Raw genomic sequence first — 17,395 nt, forward strand, 5'->3', positions numbered from 1 at the left:
TGGGCCTTTCTCCCCATATCCTTCACTCTCCTACATAGTAGAATAATGCTCCCTCAGCCGCTAACCAGGTAATATGCCATAATTACAGAAACCTGGATCAGTAGGTCATGGGGGAATGTACAGTTCCTACAAGATCGTGAACTCAATAACCTGAAAACTCTATCACCACTGAAACTAGGGTTGTGTATATTTAAACATATATAGAAATATATTTCAATTTCTTTTATTTCTTTTGAGAGAGCGCGCACACATGCACGTGAGCGGGGTGGGGGGGAAGCAGAAAGAGAGAGAGAGAGAGAGAGAGAGAGAGAATCTCAAGATGGCTCCATGCTCAGCACAGGGCCCTATGCAGAGCTCGATGCCAAGAACTGTGAGATCATGACCTGAGCCAAAATCAAGAGTCAGACGCTTCACCAACTGAGCCACCCAGGTGCCCCTGTACAATCTTTTTAAACAAAACATTCATAGTAGTATTATTTACAATAGGTTTTTCTTAACGAAAGAAGAAAACCCCAAATGCTCCAGTATCCCCAGTGCAACAGTCCTCTAATCCACTGATGCCCTAACCTCTCTCTCTCTCTCTTCTCGTTCTTGTCCTCATGTTTCTCCCTGCACCCTTCGAAGGGCAATCCAAGCTGAGCCAATCAAATCTCTCTGTCGGCCGGTCTGTCTGTCTTCCTCTGTCTCTGTCTGTCCCTTCTCCCACACCAATCCCAACTTTCTCTACTGTATCCTTCAGGCCGTTTCCTCAGAGAGGCCATCCCAGATCACCTAGCCCAAATTTGCTGGAGAAACAAATGTGCAAGAAGAAATGAAGATGCAGGTTTAGACCCTGGTGAAGACGACACTTCAATTCAGCGGAGACATATGGATTAGTCAATAAATGACATTGAGACACCTGAGGAACCTTGGGGGGAAGGGGACAAAATTAGACCAATGTCATCTTTCACACCACAATAAATTCCTTGTGTGTTAACATTTCAAAGTACTAGAAGATGGCATGAGGGACAAATTTTATAATTTTACAGTGGGGATGGCTTTCCCTTGGACATAAACTACAAAAATCCTAATGACAATAACGTACCACTTGCATACATTAAAACAAAAAAAGAGGTTAGAGAGGGAGGGAGCCAAACATAAGAGACTCTTAAAAACTGAGAACAAACTGAGGGTTGATGGGGGGTGGGTGGGAGGGAGGGGAGGCTGTGTTATGCCCAGAATTCGTGATCCCCAAAGACCACCAGGGAGCCGAGTCCGATGCAAAAGCAAAAGAACCTTTATTCGAGCTAGCTCGAGCTCAATCCCCTACCTGCACCGACGCAGCGGTGAGATACCAGGGAGAGAGAGGGAGTTTCAAAAGCACAAAGGTTTTATAGGGGTCTAGGGGCAGTTGGTGAGGTAATGGCTGTGGCCTCAGCCGATTGGCTGGGGAAGGGTCGGAGTCCTGTTACGCAGGTCGCTGGGCGTGTTTTGATCAGGAAGTTTGAACGGGTGAGCGGGAGGTTACTCAAGGGGAGGAGGCGCGGTCTGAGGTTTCTGTGATTTTCCCGGAAAAGGGGTCATGTCGGGGACATAGTCACTCAAGGTGGAGAACACAGAACAAGATGGAGTCGGCCGGCGTAAGCCCGCCCTTTCATTCCCCCCTTGTCATGTAACTTACGGACCCAATCATGGGACCGGCTGCATTTATGGTGACAAGGGGAACAGAGTTTGGAGGTTTACGCTAAGTTCTGGGAAGCATGTGTCCCTGGGGTGGCTCTGGGAGGTCTAATTAAGTATTGTCCCTGAGCTGGTATCTATGATCTGCCAGGTGATGTTTTGGGGGACGTGGGGACTCCCGGCAGCATGAGCAAAGACAAGCAGAGTTAACAGAGTTACCAATGTTAGGTGGGTCGAATGCGCTGTAGCTTGAGCTTGAGCTTGAGCAGGTTGTGTTGGTCCCGACTGATGGCCCATCGCGTGACGAAGTCCTTCCGGATCGAGGAGGGGTCCGCTGGCCGAACGTGGGTGTGATGGACCCAGGTCTCGATGCCGTCTACTTTGAGAGCGGTGGGGGTTGTCAGCACTACAATGTGGGGTCCCTTCCAGCGCGGCTCGAGAGTCTCTCGGTGGTGCCTCTTGACATAGACCCAGTCTCCCGGCTTGTACTGATGAGGTGTCGGGGTCGGGCCAGCCTCGTAGATGGCACGGAGGCGCGGCCAAATGTCCTCGTGCGCCCTCTGGAGCCCTCTCAAGGAAAGAAAAAGTTCTTGATCTTTAAACTCTGCAAGAAGTTCAGCTCGAAGGCTGGGAATAACAGGGGGTGGCCTGCCAAACATGATCTCGTAGGGAGTAAAACCCAGAGTGTAAGGAGTGTTTCTAACCCGGTAAAGGGCGTACGGTAGGAGAGTCACCCAGTCCCCGCCAGTCTCCATGGTTAATTTGGTAAGGGTCTCTTTTAGGGTTCTATTCATTCTTTCTACCTGTCCTGAGCTCTGGGGCCTATAAGCACAATGTAATTTCCAGTTTGCCCCCACCGCCTTGGCTACTGCCTGTGTTACCTGCGAGATAAAAGCTGGTCCATTGTCTGATCCTACCATGGCAGGAAAACCATGCCTGGGTAAGATGTCTTCTAGTAGCTTCTTTGCCACCGTCTGAGCCGTTTCATGCTTGGTTGGATATGCCTCCACCCAGCCAGAGAAGGTGTCTGTAAATACTAAAAGATATTTATAACCATACTTTCCTGGTTTGACTTCAGTGAAGTCGACTTCCCATTGGGCTCCCGGTCTGGTGCCTCTGAGCCTGGTTCCTTTTTTATTTGATGTGGCTCTCACGTTGGTGAGTTGGCAGGTCTTGCAGGCAGATACAACTTGCTCTATTTTGGTGTCCTGTTGGTGAATCTTGATTCCGGCATGTCGGATTAAGTCTTTCAATTCTCGGGCCCCCATGTGAGTAGACCGATGCATGTGCTCTAATATTGAGACTCCGAGCCGGTCTGGCAGCACGAGCTCCTTGTTAAGTGTATACCACCATCCCTTTATCTCCTGGGCCATGGGGAGTTTCTTGATCCGCTGTAACTCCTCCTGGGAGTATTTGGGCTGGTCTGGTAAAACTGGGTCTCCCGGGTCCGGTAGTTGTATGGTCATGGTGGGGACTGGAGTAAGGGCTACTGCCTTGGCTGCCTGGTCAGCCTTTCGATTACCTCTAGCTACTGGGTTATCAGCTTTTTGGTGCCCTTGGCAGTGGATAATGGCTAGCTTGGCAGGAAGCCATAAGGCCGTAAGCAGGTTAAGTATCTCCTGCTTATTTTTTATAGTCCGTCCTTCTGCCGTCAGTAACCCCCTCTCCTGATAAATTGCCCCATGAATATGAGCTGTGGCAAATGCATAACGGCTGTCTGTGTAGATGTTAAGCCGTTTTCCAGCTCCCAGCATCAGCGCCTTGGTGAGGGCTATGAGCTCCGCTCGCTGGGCTGACGTTCCGGAGGGTAGAGCCTCCGCCCATACGGTGTCCGTTTCGGTGACCACCGCTGCACCCGCATACCTGTGTCCATCTCGCACAAAGCTGCTGCCATCAGTGAACCAAGTAGCCTCGGCATCGGGGAGGGGCTGGTCGGTCAGGTCCATCCGGAATCCATGTACTTGTTCCAGGATCCCCGCACAGTCATGTAGTGGAGCACCTAGGTCAGGGTCGGGCAGCAGGGTTGCAGGATTGAGGGCTGCACTGGGATGGAACCGCACCCGTGGAGGGTTGAGTACGAGGCTCTGGTAATGAGTCATACGTGTGTTGCTCATCCATCTGTCAGGAGGCTGTTTCAGGACCCCTTCAATGGCGTGTGGGGTCGTGATCCAGATCTCCTGTCCTAGGGTCAGTTTGTCTGCATCCTTGACTAGGAGTGCTGTCGCCGCAATAATTCTTAGGCATGGTGGCCAGCCGGCAGCCACTGGGTCTAGTTTCTTAGACAGGTAAGCCACTGGGCGGTTCCAGGGGCCTAAGGCTTGAGTTAGAACCCCTTTTGCTATTCCCTTATGTTCGTCTACAAAGAGGTGGAAGGGTTTCGTAATGTCTGGTAGGCCCAGGGCTGGGGCACTTAGGAGGGCCTTTTTTAACCGATTAAAGGCAATTTCTTCTTTTTCAGTCCATTTAAATGTTTTCCCCTCTTTGGTAGCTTCATATAGGGGCCTGGCGATCTCAGCAAAACCTGGAACCCAGAGGCGGCAGTAGCCGGCTGATCCTAGGAATTCCCTCACTTCTCTTCGGGAGGTGGGAGTAGGGATCTTTAGGACAGTTTCTTTTCTGGCATCTGAAAACCGCCGCTGTCCGCCCTCCAGGATGTATCCCAGGTAACTTACCCTCTCCCTGCATATCTGAGCCTTCTTCGCGGATGCCCGGTACCCTAAAGCCCCCAGGGTAGCCAGCAGGTCCTGGGTCCCTCGCTCACAGTCTTTGGCCGTGTCGGCAGCAATCAGGATGTCATCTACGTACTGTAGGAGGGTGAGGCCAGGGTGCTCCCTTCTGTACTCACCCAGGTCCTCGTGTAGTGCCTTGTAGAAGATGGTGGGCGAATTTTTGAGCCCCTGAGGCGGCCGTGTCCAGGTGAGCTGCCCGCTGTAGCCCTCCTCCGGATCATGCCACTCGAAGGCGAACAGGGGTTGGCTCTGGGGTGCCAGCGGCAGACTGAAGAAGGCGTCCTTTAAATCTAGTACAGTATACCAGACCCTGGAGGGCGCCAAGGAGCTCAAGAGAGTATATGGGTTGGGAACAGTTGGGTGTATGTCCGCGACCCTCTTATTTACTTCCCGGAGGTCTTGTACCGGTCGGTAGTCATTTATGTGAGGCTTTTTGACCGGCAGTAAGGGGGTGTTCCAGGCAGACTGGCAAGGAACTAGTACCCCTAGGCTTCGTAGTCTCCGGATGTGTGGCTGGATCCCCTTCCGGGCCTCCTGAGACATGGGGTATTGTTTGATCCTTACCGGACTCTCTCCTGGCTTGAGCTCTACCAGGACTGGGGTCCTATGAGCGGCTAGTCCCATCCCCCCCCCCAGTCTCTGCCCAAACCGAGGGGAATTCTTGTAGCCATCTGTCTATATTATCCTCTCTCGGGAGCGCCTCCCGGTGGAGGAGGTATTCATCCTCCAGTTTCATGGTCAGTACCTGGATGGGGTGGCCCTTGCCATCGGTGACCTGAGGCCCCCCTTGTCTGAAAGTTATCTGAGCTCCAATCTTGGTCAGTAAGTCCCGTCCTAACAGCGGGTAGGGGCATTCTGGTATTACCATAAAGGAGTGGGATACCCGGCCCGTTCCCAAATCTACTGTTCTTCGGGTAGTCCATGAATACTGGCTCATACCAGTTGCCCCTTGTACCCAGGACTTCTTGCTGGCTAGTTTTCCTTGTGGGGTGCGGAGGACCGAATGTTGTGCTCCGGTGTCGACAAGGAAGTCAACAGGGGTCCCCTCCACTTTAAGAGTTACCCTGGGTTCGGGGAGAGGGTCCGAACCCCGACTCCCCTAATCACTTAGTTCATCTAGCTCTAGGACTTTTACTCGATCAGTCTTGCTTCCTTTCCCGCCGGCCCTTTTCAGACAATCTCGGGCCCAATGCCCTATCTCCTTGCAGTATGCGCACTGATCCTTCTGCAGCCTCTGCTTCCCCCCCCTTGGTGGTTCTTTTACCTTTTCTTGCGTCGTCTGCCAGCTGCCGGAGACGGCGGTCTCGTTCCTCAGGGGAGTCAGCAGTGGTAGCTAGTAGTATTCTGGCCAGGTCTCGAGTCTGCTTACTGCTGGCAGCCGCCATGGCGCCAGCCTGCTTGTCCTCAGGAGGCTCCCAGTTATTATATACCTTTTCGGCTACCACCAGTAAGTCCTGCAGACTTTTTTCTCCTAGTGTATCTATTTTCTGTAATTTTCTCCTAATGTCTATGGCCGATTGGTTTACAAAGGCCATGATAACAGCTGCCTTGCTTTCCGGAGCCTCTGGATCCATGGGGGTATAGGTACGGAATGCCTCCATGATCCGTTCTAAAAAGGCAGCCGGAGATTCATCTTTTCCCTGTTGTACATTTCCTACCTTGGCCAAATTGGTTGGCTTTCTAGCAGCCATTCGGAGACCCCCCATTAGAGTCTGGCGGTAGACCCGGAGCCTCTCCTTACCTTCTGCCGTGTTGAAATCCCACTGGGGCCGAGTTAAGGGGAAGGAGGCATCTATCTGAGCCTGGTTGGTGGTGGGATTCCCGTCTGTGCCCGGAACTAGTTTTCGGGCCCCATTGAGGATTCTTTCTCTTTCTTCAGTCGTGAACAGGACCTGCAAAAGCTGCTGGCAATCGTCCCACGTGGGCTGATGGGTAAAAAGAACAGAGTCTAATAAATCAATAAGCCCTGCCGGTTTCTCGGAAAACTTAGGATTCTGAGCTTTCCAATTGTAGAGGTCACTAGTGGCGAAAGGCCAATAGTGATGGGGCTGATTCCCCTCCGCGTCTGGGGGTCCGGTGGCTCGCAGGGGCAGAATAGTGGAGTCGGCGGCGGAGGCAGGTTGCTCCCTCTGAGCCCTTTGTCTGGTGAAGGGCGGGCTTCCCACTGGAGCGTTTCCGCCTCCCGCTCTCGGAACAGCGTCTGCCTCCCCCGGAGGGGGAAGATGGTGTTCTTCCAGCATCCTAGAGGGGTTATACGAGGGAGGAAAAATTAATTCTTCTTCAGTACCCCCCTGTAAGACAGGGTAGAGGGGTGCTGAAGGCTGGATAAGACTTTTCTTCTTCTTTGTCCCCTGCAAAGCAAGAATGGGTTTTGGCTCCGGAGGGAGCGGGGCTAGGAAGGGCTTAAGCCAAGAGGGTGGGTCTTCTACAAGGTCCTGCCAAGTGATAATGTAAGGGAGCTGATCAAGATGGCCCGTCTTAGGCTGAGAGATGATACTCCTGACTCGGTGGATGGTAGGGAGGTCGAAGGTCCCCTCTGGTGGCCATCCGACATTGAAAGTTGGCCACTCGCTAGAACAAAAAAACTGCCACCGACCCTTTCGGACTTCCACACTGAGGTTGTTAGCTCTTCCCCTCACATCCTTAAAGTGATCAATCATAATACTTAGAGGCGTAGTCTGAGTCTGTCCCATAACGTCCGTCCAGTAAGTCCACAGAACAAAACAGAGAAACACAAAAACAGACAAACAGAGGGCCCCTAGAAAATCTTCCAACTCCATGGAAGCAAAACTGAAAGCTAGCTTAGACATTTGAGGGGATTCCACGTCCCTCCAAAACCGATGAGGGGATTCCACGTCCCTCCAAAACCGATGAGGGGATTCCACGTCCCTCCAAAACCGATGAGGGGATTCCACGTCCCTCCAAAGACGACGGCCTCACGCCGACCAGTGGGAGCGACCCGCCTCGTCTCAGACCTTTGAGGGGATTCCACGTCCCTCCAGAAGGGAGAATCGGAACGTCTTCCGAAACTCCCGGCCCGTGGTCCTCCAGTGCGTCCACTTAGACCGCGTCGGGCACTACCAGAATTCCAGAAGTGAGCTCACACAGAAAAGACAGAACAAACAGACAGACACTAACCGTGGCCAGTCAGGCTCTCCGGGTCGGGGGTCCCTCAGGGGTCTTGGGGATCCCGGGCCGAGCCCCCAAATGTTATGCCCAGAATTCGTGATCCCCAAAGACCACTAGGGAGCCGAGTCCGATGCAAAAGCAAAAGAACCTTTATTCGAGCTAGCTCGAGCTCAATCCCCTACCTGCACGGACGCAGTGGTGAGATACCAGGGAGAGAGAGCGAGTTTCAAAAGCACAAAGGTTTTATAGGGGTCTAGGGGCAGTTGGTGAGGTAATGGCTGTGGCCTCAGCCGATTGGCTGGGGAAGGGTCAGAGTCCTGTTACGCAGGTCGCTGGGCGTGTTTTGATCAGGAAGTTTGAACGGGTGAGCAGGAGGTTACTCAAGGGGAGGAGGCGAGGTCTGAGGTTTCTGTGATTTTCCCGGAAAAGGGGTCATGTCGGGGACATAGTCACTCAAGGTGGAGAACACAGAACAAGATGGAGTCGGCCGGCGTAAGCCCGCCCTTTCAGGTGGGTGATGGGTATTGAGGAGGGCCCGTCGGGATGAGCACTGGGTGTTGTACGGAAACCAATTTGACAATAAATCTCATATTTAAATACAAGAAAAAGTTAAAAACCCTCCAGTACAGAAAAGAACTATAAGCAAGAATTCAGTGAAGCAATGAGGAAGGAAGTATTTTCAATTACTTTGGCCAAGATTTGGTATCTTTTGTATATAAAGAGCATTCACCAGTCAATAAGTAAAATATGACTCTTCCAATTGAAAAATTAATCAACGAGGGCCGCCTGGGTGGCTCAGTCAGTTAAGCATCCGAGTCGGTTTCGGCTCAGGTCATGATCTCACGGTTGGTGGGTTCAAGCACTGCGTCGGGCTCTGCACTCACAGCGCAGGAACTGCTTGGGTTCTCTCTCTCTCTCTCTCTCTCTCTCTGCCCTCTCCCCTTGCTCTGACACAGTAGCTGAAAATACACTCAGATGCGGAAAAGTAGTTTTATTTTCTGCTGTAAGAACGCCCCTCCTCCAGCAATAGGGAAAAACAAGGCCCAAAGTCCAATAAAAACAATTAGACCCCCGTAATAAAGCGGCAACCAGCATCGGAATGGACGCCCTAGGGAAGGGAGGGACGCTAGGTTACAATTAGCCCCTTTTGCCTGGCTCCGGCAATCTGAAAAACGGGGGCACGAAGCGCTGCATGGTCCAAACCAACAGGGAAAGCTGGTCAAGACAGGAGGCGATGGAAATCTGGAGTTGGCCAGGGTCTTCGGCAGTCAGTCGGCTAAAAGTGAGGGAAAAAGAAAATCCAAATGAAATGTCATCACTCTTGCCCCTATCTCTCTGCCCCCCCTCAGGTGGCCGCAGGCTCAGGGTGCCACACCTACCTCTTTGGACCTAACCTTTGGTGTCTCCAATTCACTATTAGAATGACCCTCAGGAGATAGGCCCTAGCGACCTGACACCACCCCCCACGAGGGACCCGTTTGGAACTAACATAATTAGGACGTTGCCGAATACCGTGAACTCCTTCCGAACTGCCCCGACCTGGGGCTGGCCCTGTGTCGCCAGACACTGGTGGGCCACCTGTGCCTCCGTGGGTGACGGGAAAGGCATGGTGACGTAGCTGGTAGCCATTCGGTTAAGGCATCATCGAAAACCGATCGCGTCGGTGCCTCAGGCGTCCTGACCACTCCGAGGCCTGCTTTCCCCACGGCCACTCTCCCCCCTCTCCATCCTCTCAGGTCCGCTCCCCTCCTTCCCGGTCCATCAGGCCGCCTCTCCCCGCCACCCCTCCCGGCCACCCCTGGCCCATCCGCCCCCCCCCCCCCCCCCCCCGCCCGGGCCGGTCCCTCCGGTGCCCCGGTCCCCCCTCCCCTCCTTGCCCTGGACCCCCAGGCTGAACCCCCTCCCCTCCGCTCCCCACCCCGTCGCCTCCTCTAGGCCCATCGCCCCGGCCACCCGCCACTCGGCAAAGAGGATACAACTGCAGCGGCCGGCTCCCCGGCCCTCCGGCTGTGGGCCCGCCGTGCCCACCGGGTCCCGGCAAAGGGTGTCCGCCAAGCCCTGGCACGGCAGCTGCGCCCGGGACGGGAGCACATGGCGCCTGCGCGACCCGCGGGGCCGCACCGGCCGCGGCACACTCCTCTCCCTCACCACCTCCGCCGGGGCCTTCGTGGCCTCCGGGGCCATCTGGGACACCGGGGTCTCCCGGGCCACGCTGACCCTCGGGACCGCCGGCCCCACCGCCTGCGCCTCGATCTGTGGCCTCCATGGTTCCCCGGCCTGGACTTCGGCTGAACCGCCGAGGGAACGAACGAACGAACGAACGAGGCTCCCTCGGGAAGCGGGTGACGTCACCTGCGCTCCCCGCGCACCTGCGCAAACCGGCCCGAGGCTAATGCCCAGAATCCCCTCCTGTAGGCCACTGGCACGTGACTGTTTCCGGCCCGGCCCGCCCCTCCCCCCAAGCGTGTGTCTGCGCAGGCGCCAGCCGGGCGCACGTGCGCGCAGCCAACTGACCGCCGCCCGCCCGGGTCCCGGGCGTCGAGGCGTGGGCCGCGCTCAGGCGCTTCTGGGCAGCACCGTGCCTGTCCCTGTCTGTGGGCTCCCCGTACGGCTCGGGTCTGCGTGTGCCGGGACCCGTCCCCAGGGGCGGGGGGGGGGGGGGGGCCGAAGCGGGATGCCGAGCAGGGGCCACTCCCAGGCCCTGCCTGTCCTCAGGGAACACGCCCCGCGCGGCCCCTAGGGGAGCAGGAATGGACGGGCCTCGCTCCCTCACCACTTCTCGGTCCCGGGCACCGTCAGTCCCCTAGTGCCTGCCAGCCTGGGGGAGGAGGGTACACCGCCGAGGGTGCGACCGGCCTCCGGCCTGGGGCTCCCGGGCTCCCGCCTCCCACACCGCAATGGCTGCGGGCTTGGGCCGGGGGCCCCGGGGGCCCAGGGGTCCCAGCTGGCCCCGAGGACAGCGGCACGGGGGAGCACCGCCCCGGCGACAGCTCCCCCGTCGCTTTGCCCTCTGCTGCGGCAGCCTTGACGGGCTGTCCCTCCCCCAGGAACAAAGTCTTGCGGCTCTGGGGGGGGGGTGGGGGGGTTGGACGTGCCAGGGGCCCTCAACTGGGAGGTGACCCTGTGTCTGCCGGCCTGCTGGGTGCTGGCCTACTTCTGTGTCTGCAAGGGGGTCAAGTCAACAGGAAAGGTACAGCTGGAGGCGGGCGGGTCGGGGTGGGTGATGATGGCAGGGGTGGGGGCAGCATGGCCGGTGGGGAGAAGGGGTGTCTCCGCGGGGGGGCGAGGTGACCGGGCCAGGGCCTGAGGCGGGGCAGGTCCTTGAACCCAGCCCGGTGGATTTCCCACGCGTGCCCGGGTAGTCCTCCGCAATCTCCAAACTCCAGCCCAGCCGCCTTCCATCCTGAGGGGACAGGCCCAGGCGACAGCCAGCTGAACTTGCCTGTGTCGGGCATCCCCGCCCCAGTTTCCCTCTCTTCCTCACTCACTACTTCCTCACTCTCTGCTTTGCGGCCAGCCTGGGGGGACCCAGTCCGTGGCCGTCCCTTGCCTACCTGTCCTGCTCTGCTGAGGGTGGGAGGGAGGCAGAGGTCTTCGCGGTCACCTCGCTGTCGCCTCTGTCTCCGGCCGGCCCAGTCCACTCCGGCCTGCCCAGGACCCTGCCCCTGTGCAGAGAACCACCTGCAGTCAGAGGCACGGGAGGCATGGGACCTGCCTCCAGGCCGATGTCCTGCTCCCCACCCGGGGAAGGTCCTGCCTCCGCCCTCCCTCTACAGCTGACCTGTCCTTGCGGGGGCGGCCGATGGCCAGCTGAGCACCCCGCTTCCTTCGGGAGGAGCCCAGGCTCTGAGGAGTAGAAGGGGGGGGGGGGGCTGCAGGCTGGCCTCCCGCTTGACCTCGGAGCGGACCGTACCACAGTGGGGGGAGTGTGGCCCGCCTGCCCCCCTGCTGAGGCTGGGGGCCCCTAAGTGGGGAGGCGGGGGCCGCAGGGCCCCTTCTGAGCAGCGCCCCCCCCCCCCCAGATCGTGTACTTCACGGCTACATTCCCCTACGTGGTCCTCGTCGTGCTGTTGGTGCGGGGAGTGCTGCTGCCCGGCGCCCTGGATGGCATCATCTACTATCTCAAGCCTGACTGGTCGAAGCTGGGGTCCCCTCAGGTGAGGGGGCGGTGGGCTGGACGGGACGAGGGGCGGGCCAGGCCGGCAGGGCCCCTCACCTCCTCCCCGCCCTGGTCTATCTCCAGGTGTGGATAGATGCCGGGACCCAGATTTTCTTTTCTTACGCCATCGGCCTGGGCGCCCTCACGGCGCTGGGCAGCTACAACCGCTTCAACAACTGCTACAAGTAGGTGCCGCAGGCCGCCCCCCGCCCCCGCCGCGCGTCCGCGGGCAGCAGGCGGCCTGACCAGTCCCCGCGGCCCCTCTGCCCCCAGGGACGCCATCATCCTGGCCCTCATCAACAGCGGGACCAGCTTTTTCGCTGGCTTCGTGGTCTTCTCCATCCTGGGCTTCATGGCCGCAGAGCAAGGCGTGCACATCTCCAAGGTGGCGGAATCGGGTGAGGACCCCGACCCCTCCGCCCGGCCTTCCGTCCTAACAGACCCCATCCGCGAACACACGTGCACACAGACGTTCTGGGAAACGAGAGACAGATTCACTTCGCTTGTCCCGTCACTCGGGGCCGAGGGAGGCCCGGCCGAGCAGCTGCGAGGCACAGCTGTTCCGGTCGGCCCCGAGCCGGAGCCTCACGGGCCGGGCCACGGTGGGGGGGGCCTCGAGCTCTCGTCCCTCCGTCCGTGCATCCCTCCCCGGGGCCGTGGGCTGAGCCCCTCACATTCGGCCGAGTGTTGCAGAGGGAGAGGAGGGGCTTTCCGGGGCGAACGGTGACCGGTGACCACAAGGGCTGCCGGCCGGCAAGACCCGGAGCCTGAGCCAGACACCCCGCTCTCGCGGGCTCGGGCCCCCCGGCAACACCTTGACTCAAGGGGAAAGGCCCCCGGCCACAGCACGCCCCGGCGTCGTCCCTCAGTTTGGAAGCTCAGGGAAGGGGAGAAGGGGAGGGCGGCGGGCAGTGACGAGGACGGACGGAACGGAACGCGGGCGCGGGACACAGGTGTCGAGACCCTGCCGCTTCCCCCTTCAGGACCCGGCCTGGCCTTCATCGCCTACCCCCGGGCCGTCACGCTGATGCCTGTGGCCCCGCTCTGGGCTGCCCTGTTTTTCTTCATGCTGTTGCTGCTCGGCCTGGACAGCCAGGTTTGCGGGGGGGCGGGGGGGGGGGGGACAGGACGGAGGGTGCCGGGAGCGTGGGGGAGGCCCCGGGGTGAGGGGGGACTGCGGCTGGCAGGTGGCCGCAGGGGCGTGGCCTGAGCGCCCGGCCACAGTTTGTAGGTGTGGAAGGCTTCATCACTGGCCTGCTCGACCTCCTCCCGGCCTCCTACTACTTCCGTTTCCAAAGGGAGATCTCCGTGGCCCTCTGCTGCGCCCTCTGCTTTGTCATCGACCTCTCCATGGTGACTGATGTGAGTGGGGGCGGGGTGGGGGCCGCCCCAGGCCTCCCGCTGCCTGCCACCTTCCCTGACCCGGCTCCGTCCCCAGGGCGGGATGTACGTCTTCCAGCTGTTTGACTACTACTCGGCCAGCGGCACGACCCTGCTGTGGCAGGCCTTCTGGGAGTGCGTGGTGGTCGCCTGGGTGTACGGTAGGCCCGGGCCCCGGGGCGAGCTGGGGGTGCGGGCCGGAGCAGGGGTGGTGGGGTGTCCGGCTCCAGCCCTCCCGCCTCGCTTGCCCCAGGAGCCGACCGCTTCATGGACGACGTCGCCTGCATGATCGGGTACCGCCCCTGCCCCTGGATGAAATGGTGCTGGTCCTTCTTCACCCCGCTGGTCTGCATGGTAAGGGCCGGGGGAGGCCCGAGCCGGGGGAGGGGTGCCGAGGGCCCGCCGCTGGCTGAGCGCGCGGCGGTGGGGGGTTCTCACCTGCAGGGCATCTTTATCTTCAACGTGGTGTACTACAAGCCGCTAGTCTACAACAACACCTACGTGTACCCATGGTGGGGCGAGGCCATGGGCTGGGGCTTCGCGCTCTCCTCCATGCTGTGTGTGCCCCTCCACCTCCTGGGCTGCCTCCTCAGGGCCAAGGGGACCGTGGCTGAGGTCAGTCCCCTGCACCCCCTCTTCCCTGCACGACTCCCTCCTTCCCTCCCTCCCTCCCTCCCTCCCACCCACCGGATCAAGGCGTTTCCTCCCAAGTGCCCCTTCTCCCACCCACTACTAGGATGTAGCATCACGCTAGGAGTCTCTGAGCCAGAAGTCTCTGGGCCATCCCACAGGGGGGTGGATGGAAGGAACGCTGAGCCTCCAGGTCCCGAGGTCACGGCAGGGGGAGGAGAGAGAGGTCTGTCCCCAGCCCCTGCCCCGTTTCCCTAGGACAGAGTGTGGGGTGTGGTCAGTGCCTGTGGGAGGGGCCCCGGACCCCCACCCGTGCCAGGTCGTGGGAAAACTCCAAACTCCTGCGCAGCCGACTTCAGTCCTGAGGGGACACGCCCAGGTGGCAGCCAGCTGCCCCTTGCCTGTGTCGGGCATCCCTGCCCCGGTGTCTCTTCTATCAGGGTACAGAGACACCTGTAAGAACACTTGTGCGGGGAAAGGTGGCTCACTAGAGGAAGGTTGGAATAGAGGACGTGGAGTCAAGCTGCAGAATCCAGCACAGATCTTCCCCATGGCTACTTGGCACCAAAAACACTCGTCTCGTAAGACGTCACAGTAGCTCACGCTTCCTGTATTCCAGGCTCGCTCTCAAGTGCTTTGTATATGTCAACCCGGTATGTCAGTTTTCCCGCAAGCATGATAGCAGCCACGGTCTCCTTCTGCCGTGTTGCCACTGTCCTTCAAAACGTGAGCGCATGCTCTCTCTCCACAGCTGCAGAGACTCAAAGCCTGTCCATCTCTGGATGGTGGTAATTGCATCTTTACTCCATCCGTAAAATCGTGTGGGTAGCCTGTAATCCGTGGGCTAACTTATTAAGTTCACCTCCACCAATTTAGCTGGAATAAAATAGTAGAGGGAACATGGGGCAAGGAGGAAATTAGCTAATCCAAATGAAAAGATGGGTAAAGCGACAAAGAAATCAAACAGGCCTAAGGGTTACAGTCCTCACTTCTACATTAGACGTGAGGCTCGCATTGGCACTTTTCATTTCTTTTATCTGCCGTCCTTTCCCTCCCCGTTCCCTTTGCCCTCGGCCAACATCCCAGCTCATGAGGATGGGGTGACCCAAGCCTTCTTTCCCAAGGGGGCTGAGCCCTTGCTGGCCCATAAGGACTCACTGCCATCTTCCGCTGAATTTTACCTTCCCACATAGCGGTACCAGGAGATGCCCCCGCCCCCCAAATTCTGTGGGTCTCCGGCACACTTCTCCCCAACGCCAGTGTAGAGCAGCGGCTCTCTCTCCTCTGGATCACCGGGATACCTCTCCCCAGCCAATGCAGTAACCCCTCTGGCTTGTTGGTGCAAGAGCACAAGGAGCCCCAGATGGCCAGGGAAATGCTGCAAAGTCAGTTTAGTGCAGCCTTTTTGTGGAGACCGTGACGGTGAACGAGACTTCGGTATGTCCAGGGACAGCATTGCCGGCAAAACCATGTCAGCAGGGAGGGCAGGTACATATGTAGACAAACTCTTCCAGGGAGGAAAACTTGTTGCCCCCTGCATGAGGGAGGGGGTCCGATGTAGTCAACATTTCAGTAGATCGCCTGGGTGATCTCTCTCAAGGATGACACCATATCTGGGCCTCTGTTTTTGGTAGATGGGGCATGGAACAGTAACAATACCCAGATCAGTCTTGCCGAGGTGAAGGCCATGTTGTTCAGCCCGTGAGTAATGGCCATTTCTGTCCCCATGGCCCCTTTTATCATGAGCCCACTGAGTCGGAATCGGGGCAATGGGGGGAGGGATGCCCGGTTGGCTCAGTCGGTTAAGCGGCCATCTCTTGATTTCGGCTCGGATCATGATCTCACAGTTCGGTTCGTGGGTCCAAGCTGCACGTCGGGCTCTGTGCTCACTGCATGGAGGCGGCTTCAGATCCTCTGTCTCCCTCTTTCTGACCCTCTCCCACCCGCACACTCTGTCTCTCAAAAATAAATAAGCGTTGAAAAAGAGAACCGGGGTCCCTGGGGAAAGAAGCTGACTGCCATGCACAGAAGGGGTCGTCTTGTCTACCTGATTACCAAAAGCCTCCTCTGTACTGGGTACGCCTTGGTGAACATGCACAAGGAATGAATGTTTCCTCACGATGCGGACCCATTCTTGGAAGTCCATTCATATACTTCTTCCCCGGCCTGCCTTGCTATCAATCCTCCATCAAATGCTTCCAGGTCTGAAACACACCCCCTGGAAGGGACAGGGCTGAGGTACGATGGCGGCCAGCTGGGAGGGTTGTGGGGGTGGTACAACGGCTTTCTGACAATCAGTTATTCACCTTCGTCGTTAAACAAGTCATCCTTTCCCTACTGATCTTCAACGTCAACTTCACTATGTAATTATTGCCCATATGTGTTGGAGACATTTTCTAGACTTTCTCTCAAGTCCATTGTTGTGTCTGAATATGCCCATACCTGCCCCACACTCCCCTTTGAAAAGAATATGACAGGGGAACCTGGGTGGTTCGATGAGTTAAGCGTCTGACTTGGTTCCGGCTCAGGTCGTGATCTCACGGTTCGTGAGATCGAGCCCTGAGTTGGGCTCTGTGCTGACAGTACAGAGCCTGCTTAGGATTCTCTCTCCCTCTCTCTGCCTCTCCTCTGCTCACTCGCTCTCTCGCTCTTTCTCTCTCCCTCTCTCTCTCTCTCAAAATAAATAAGACTTAAAAAAAGAAAAAATATTTACAGAGAAATAATTCATGAATGTCAATTGTAGGATTGTAACAGAACAATGTTTACTTTATTGAGCCTACATCAAATGCACCTGAACCAGAGCTCCTGCCATCCCAAGACCAACAAGAACCTCCTGTACCTTTCCAGGCCAGTCAGTGTCACCCCCTACCCCCCTCACACACACTGTGCCAGGCAAGCTTAGTGACTGCTTAAAATGCCACAAAAGGACGAGACTATGTAAAGGCACAGAGAGTAGGGTGTTGCGTATACAAGAAGAGCATAAACGTTAAAAGCAAATCCTCTGGTGTCTTGAATTTCCTTTTCTTTTTTTCTTTCTTTTTTACTTTAAAAGTTATGAGATTGGTAATGGGGGGTTAACTGCCTTAGAGACAAAAAAGTCACCATTAAAACCAACCTTTTCAACAAAATAACCATTATTGCCATCCTTGACTCCTTGTCATTTCCTTTATCATCTTCGTCGTCTTTCTGTTTCTCTTTCTCTCACTTTTTCAGCCTTTACAGCCCCATTTTCTTTTCTTACCTCAGGTCTCTGTTAGCCACATACCCCAGAATATCCATTCTGTATTTTTCTCCATCTGAACAACCTTATCGTCTACTCATGTCTCCCCGTTTCTTTGTGGCATCTCCCGTGGAAAGGGCGGGATAGTCCCCTTGAGTAGAATGCGATGCTCAGAACAAAATAAGGAAATGGACAAAGGGCTCCTGGATGAATTTAGATCCTTAGGTTGTTTTCTATTTAGGGGGAAATGAGCTGTGTCTGCCTCTGCCATGTCTTGCCCTTCGCAGAGCGTTTGGAGTAGGAGGCGCAAGCATATAGATGAAGCTTCTGATGCTCCTCCCGGCACCATGTGGACTCTCAGTTTTATTCCTTTGGTCTATATGTGTCTCCATATGCCAATACCACACTGCTTTGATTGCCGTTGCTTTGTAATAAGTTTTGGAATCAGCAAGTGTGTGTCCTCCCATTTTATTCCTTTTTTTCAAAATT

At 56.8% G+C, this 17,395-nt stretch overlaps 3 protein-coding genes across 3 annotated transcripts; 1 reads left to right on the plus strand and 2 right to left on the minus strand.

The window, feature by feature from the left end:
* Positions 1-1,253: 1,253 nt before the first annotated feature.
* On the minus strand, positions 1,254-5,337 carry LOC145714499 (uncharacterized). The gene is made up of 2 exons (XM_081794026.1): positions 4,332-5,337; positions 1,254-2,879 (listed from the first exon to the last, which is right to left on the minus strand). Exons 1-2 carry the CDS (start codon positions 5,010-5,012, stop codon positions 1,884-1,886), a joined length of 1,677 nt encoding a protein of 558 aa, XP_081650152.1. The 5' UTR covers positions 5,013-5,337; the 3' UTR covers positions 1,254-1,883.
* Positions 5,338-8,493: 3,156 nt separating this feature from the next.
* On the minus strand, positions 8,494-9,878 carry LOC145714500 (cancer/testis antigen 1-like). The gene is made up of 3 exons (XM_081794027.1): positions 9,494-9,878; positions 9,007-9,135; positions 8,494-8,793 (listed from the first exon to the last, which is right to left on the minus strand). Exons 1-3 carry the CDS (start codon positions 9,781-9,783, stop codon positions 8,655-8,657), a joined length of 558 nt encoding a protein of 185 aa, XP_081650153.1. The 5' UTR covers positions 9,784-9,878; the 3' UTR covers positions 8,494-8,654.
* On the plus strand, positions 9,782-13,981 carry LOC145714435 (sodium- and chloride-dependent creatine transporter 1-like). Its single transcript, XM_081793934.1, is given in 11 exon segments — positions 9,782-9,859; positions 10,233-10,583; positions 10,585-10,707; positions 11,540-11,674; positions 11,761-11,861; positions 11,950-12,074; positions 12,660-12,772; positions 12,901-13,038; positions 13,115-13,217; positions 13,310-13,410; positions 13,501-13,981. Coding segments are annotated over 11 exon segments (1,812 nt in total). The 3' UTR covers positions 13,945-13,981.
* Positions 13,982-17,395: the final 3,414 nt, after the last annotated feature.

Source organism: Panthera onca, chromosome X (assembly GCF_046562875.1).
Source record: "Panthera onca isolate mPanOnc1 chromosome X, mPanOnc1 haplotype 2, whole genome shotgun sequence".
In the NCBI taxonomy this organism is placed as follows: Eukaryota; Metazoa; Chordata; class Mammalia; order Carnivora; family Felidae; genus Panthera; species Panthera onca.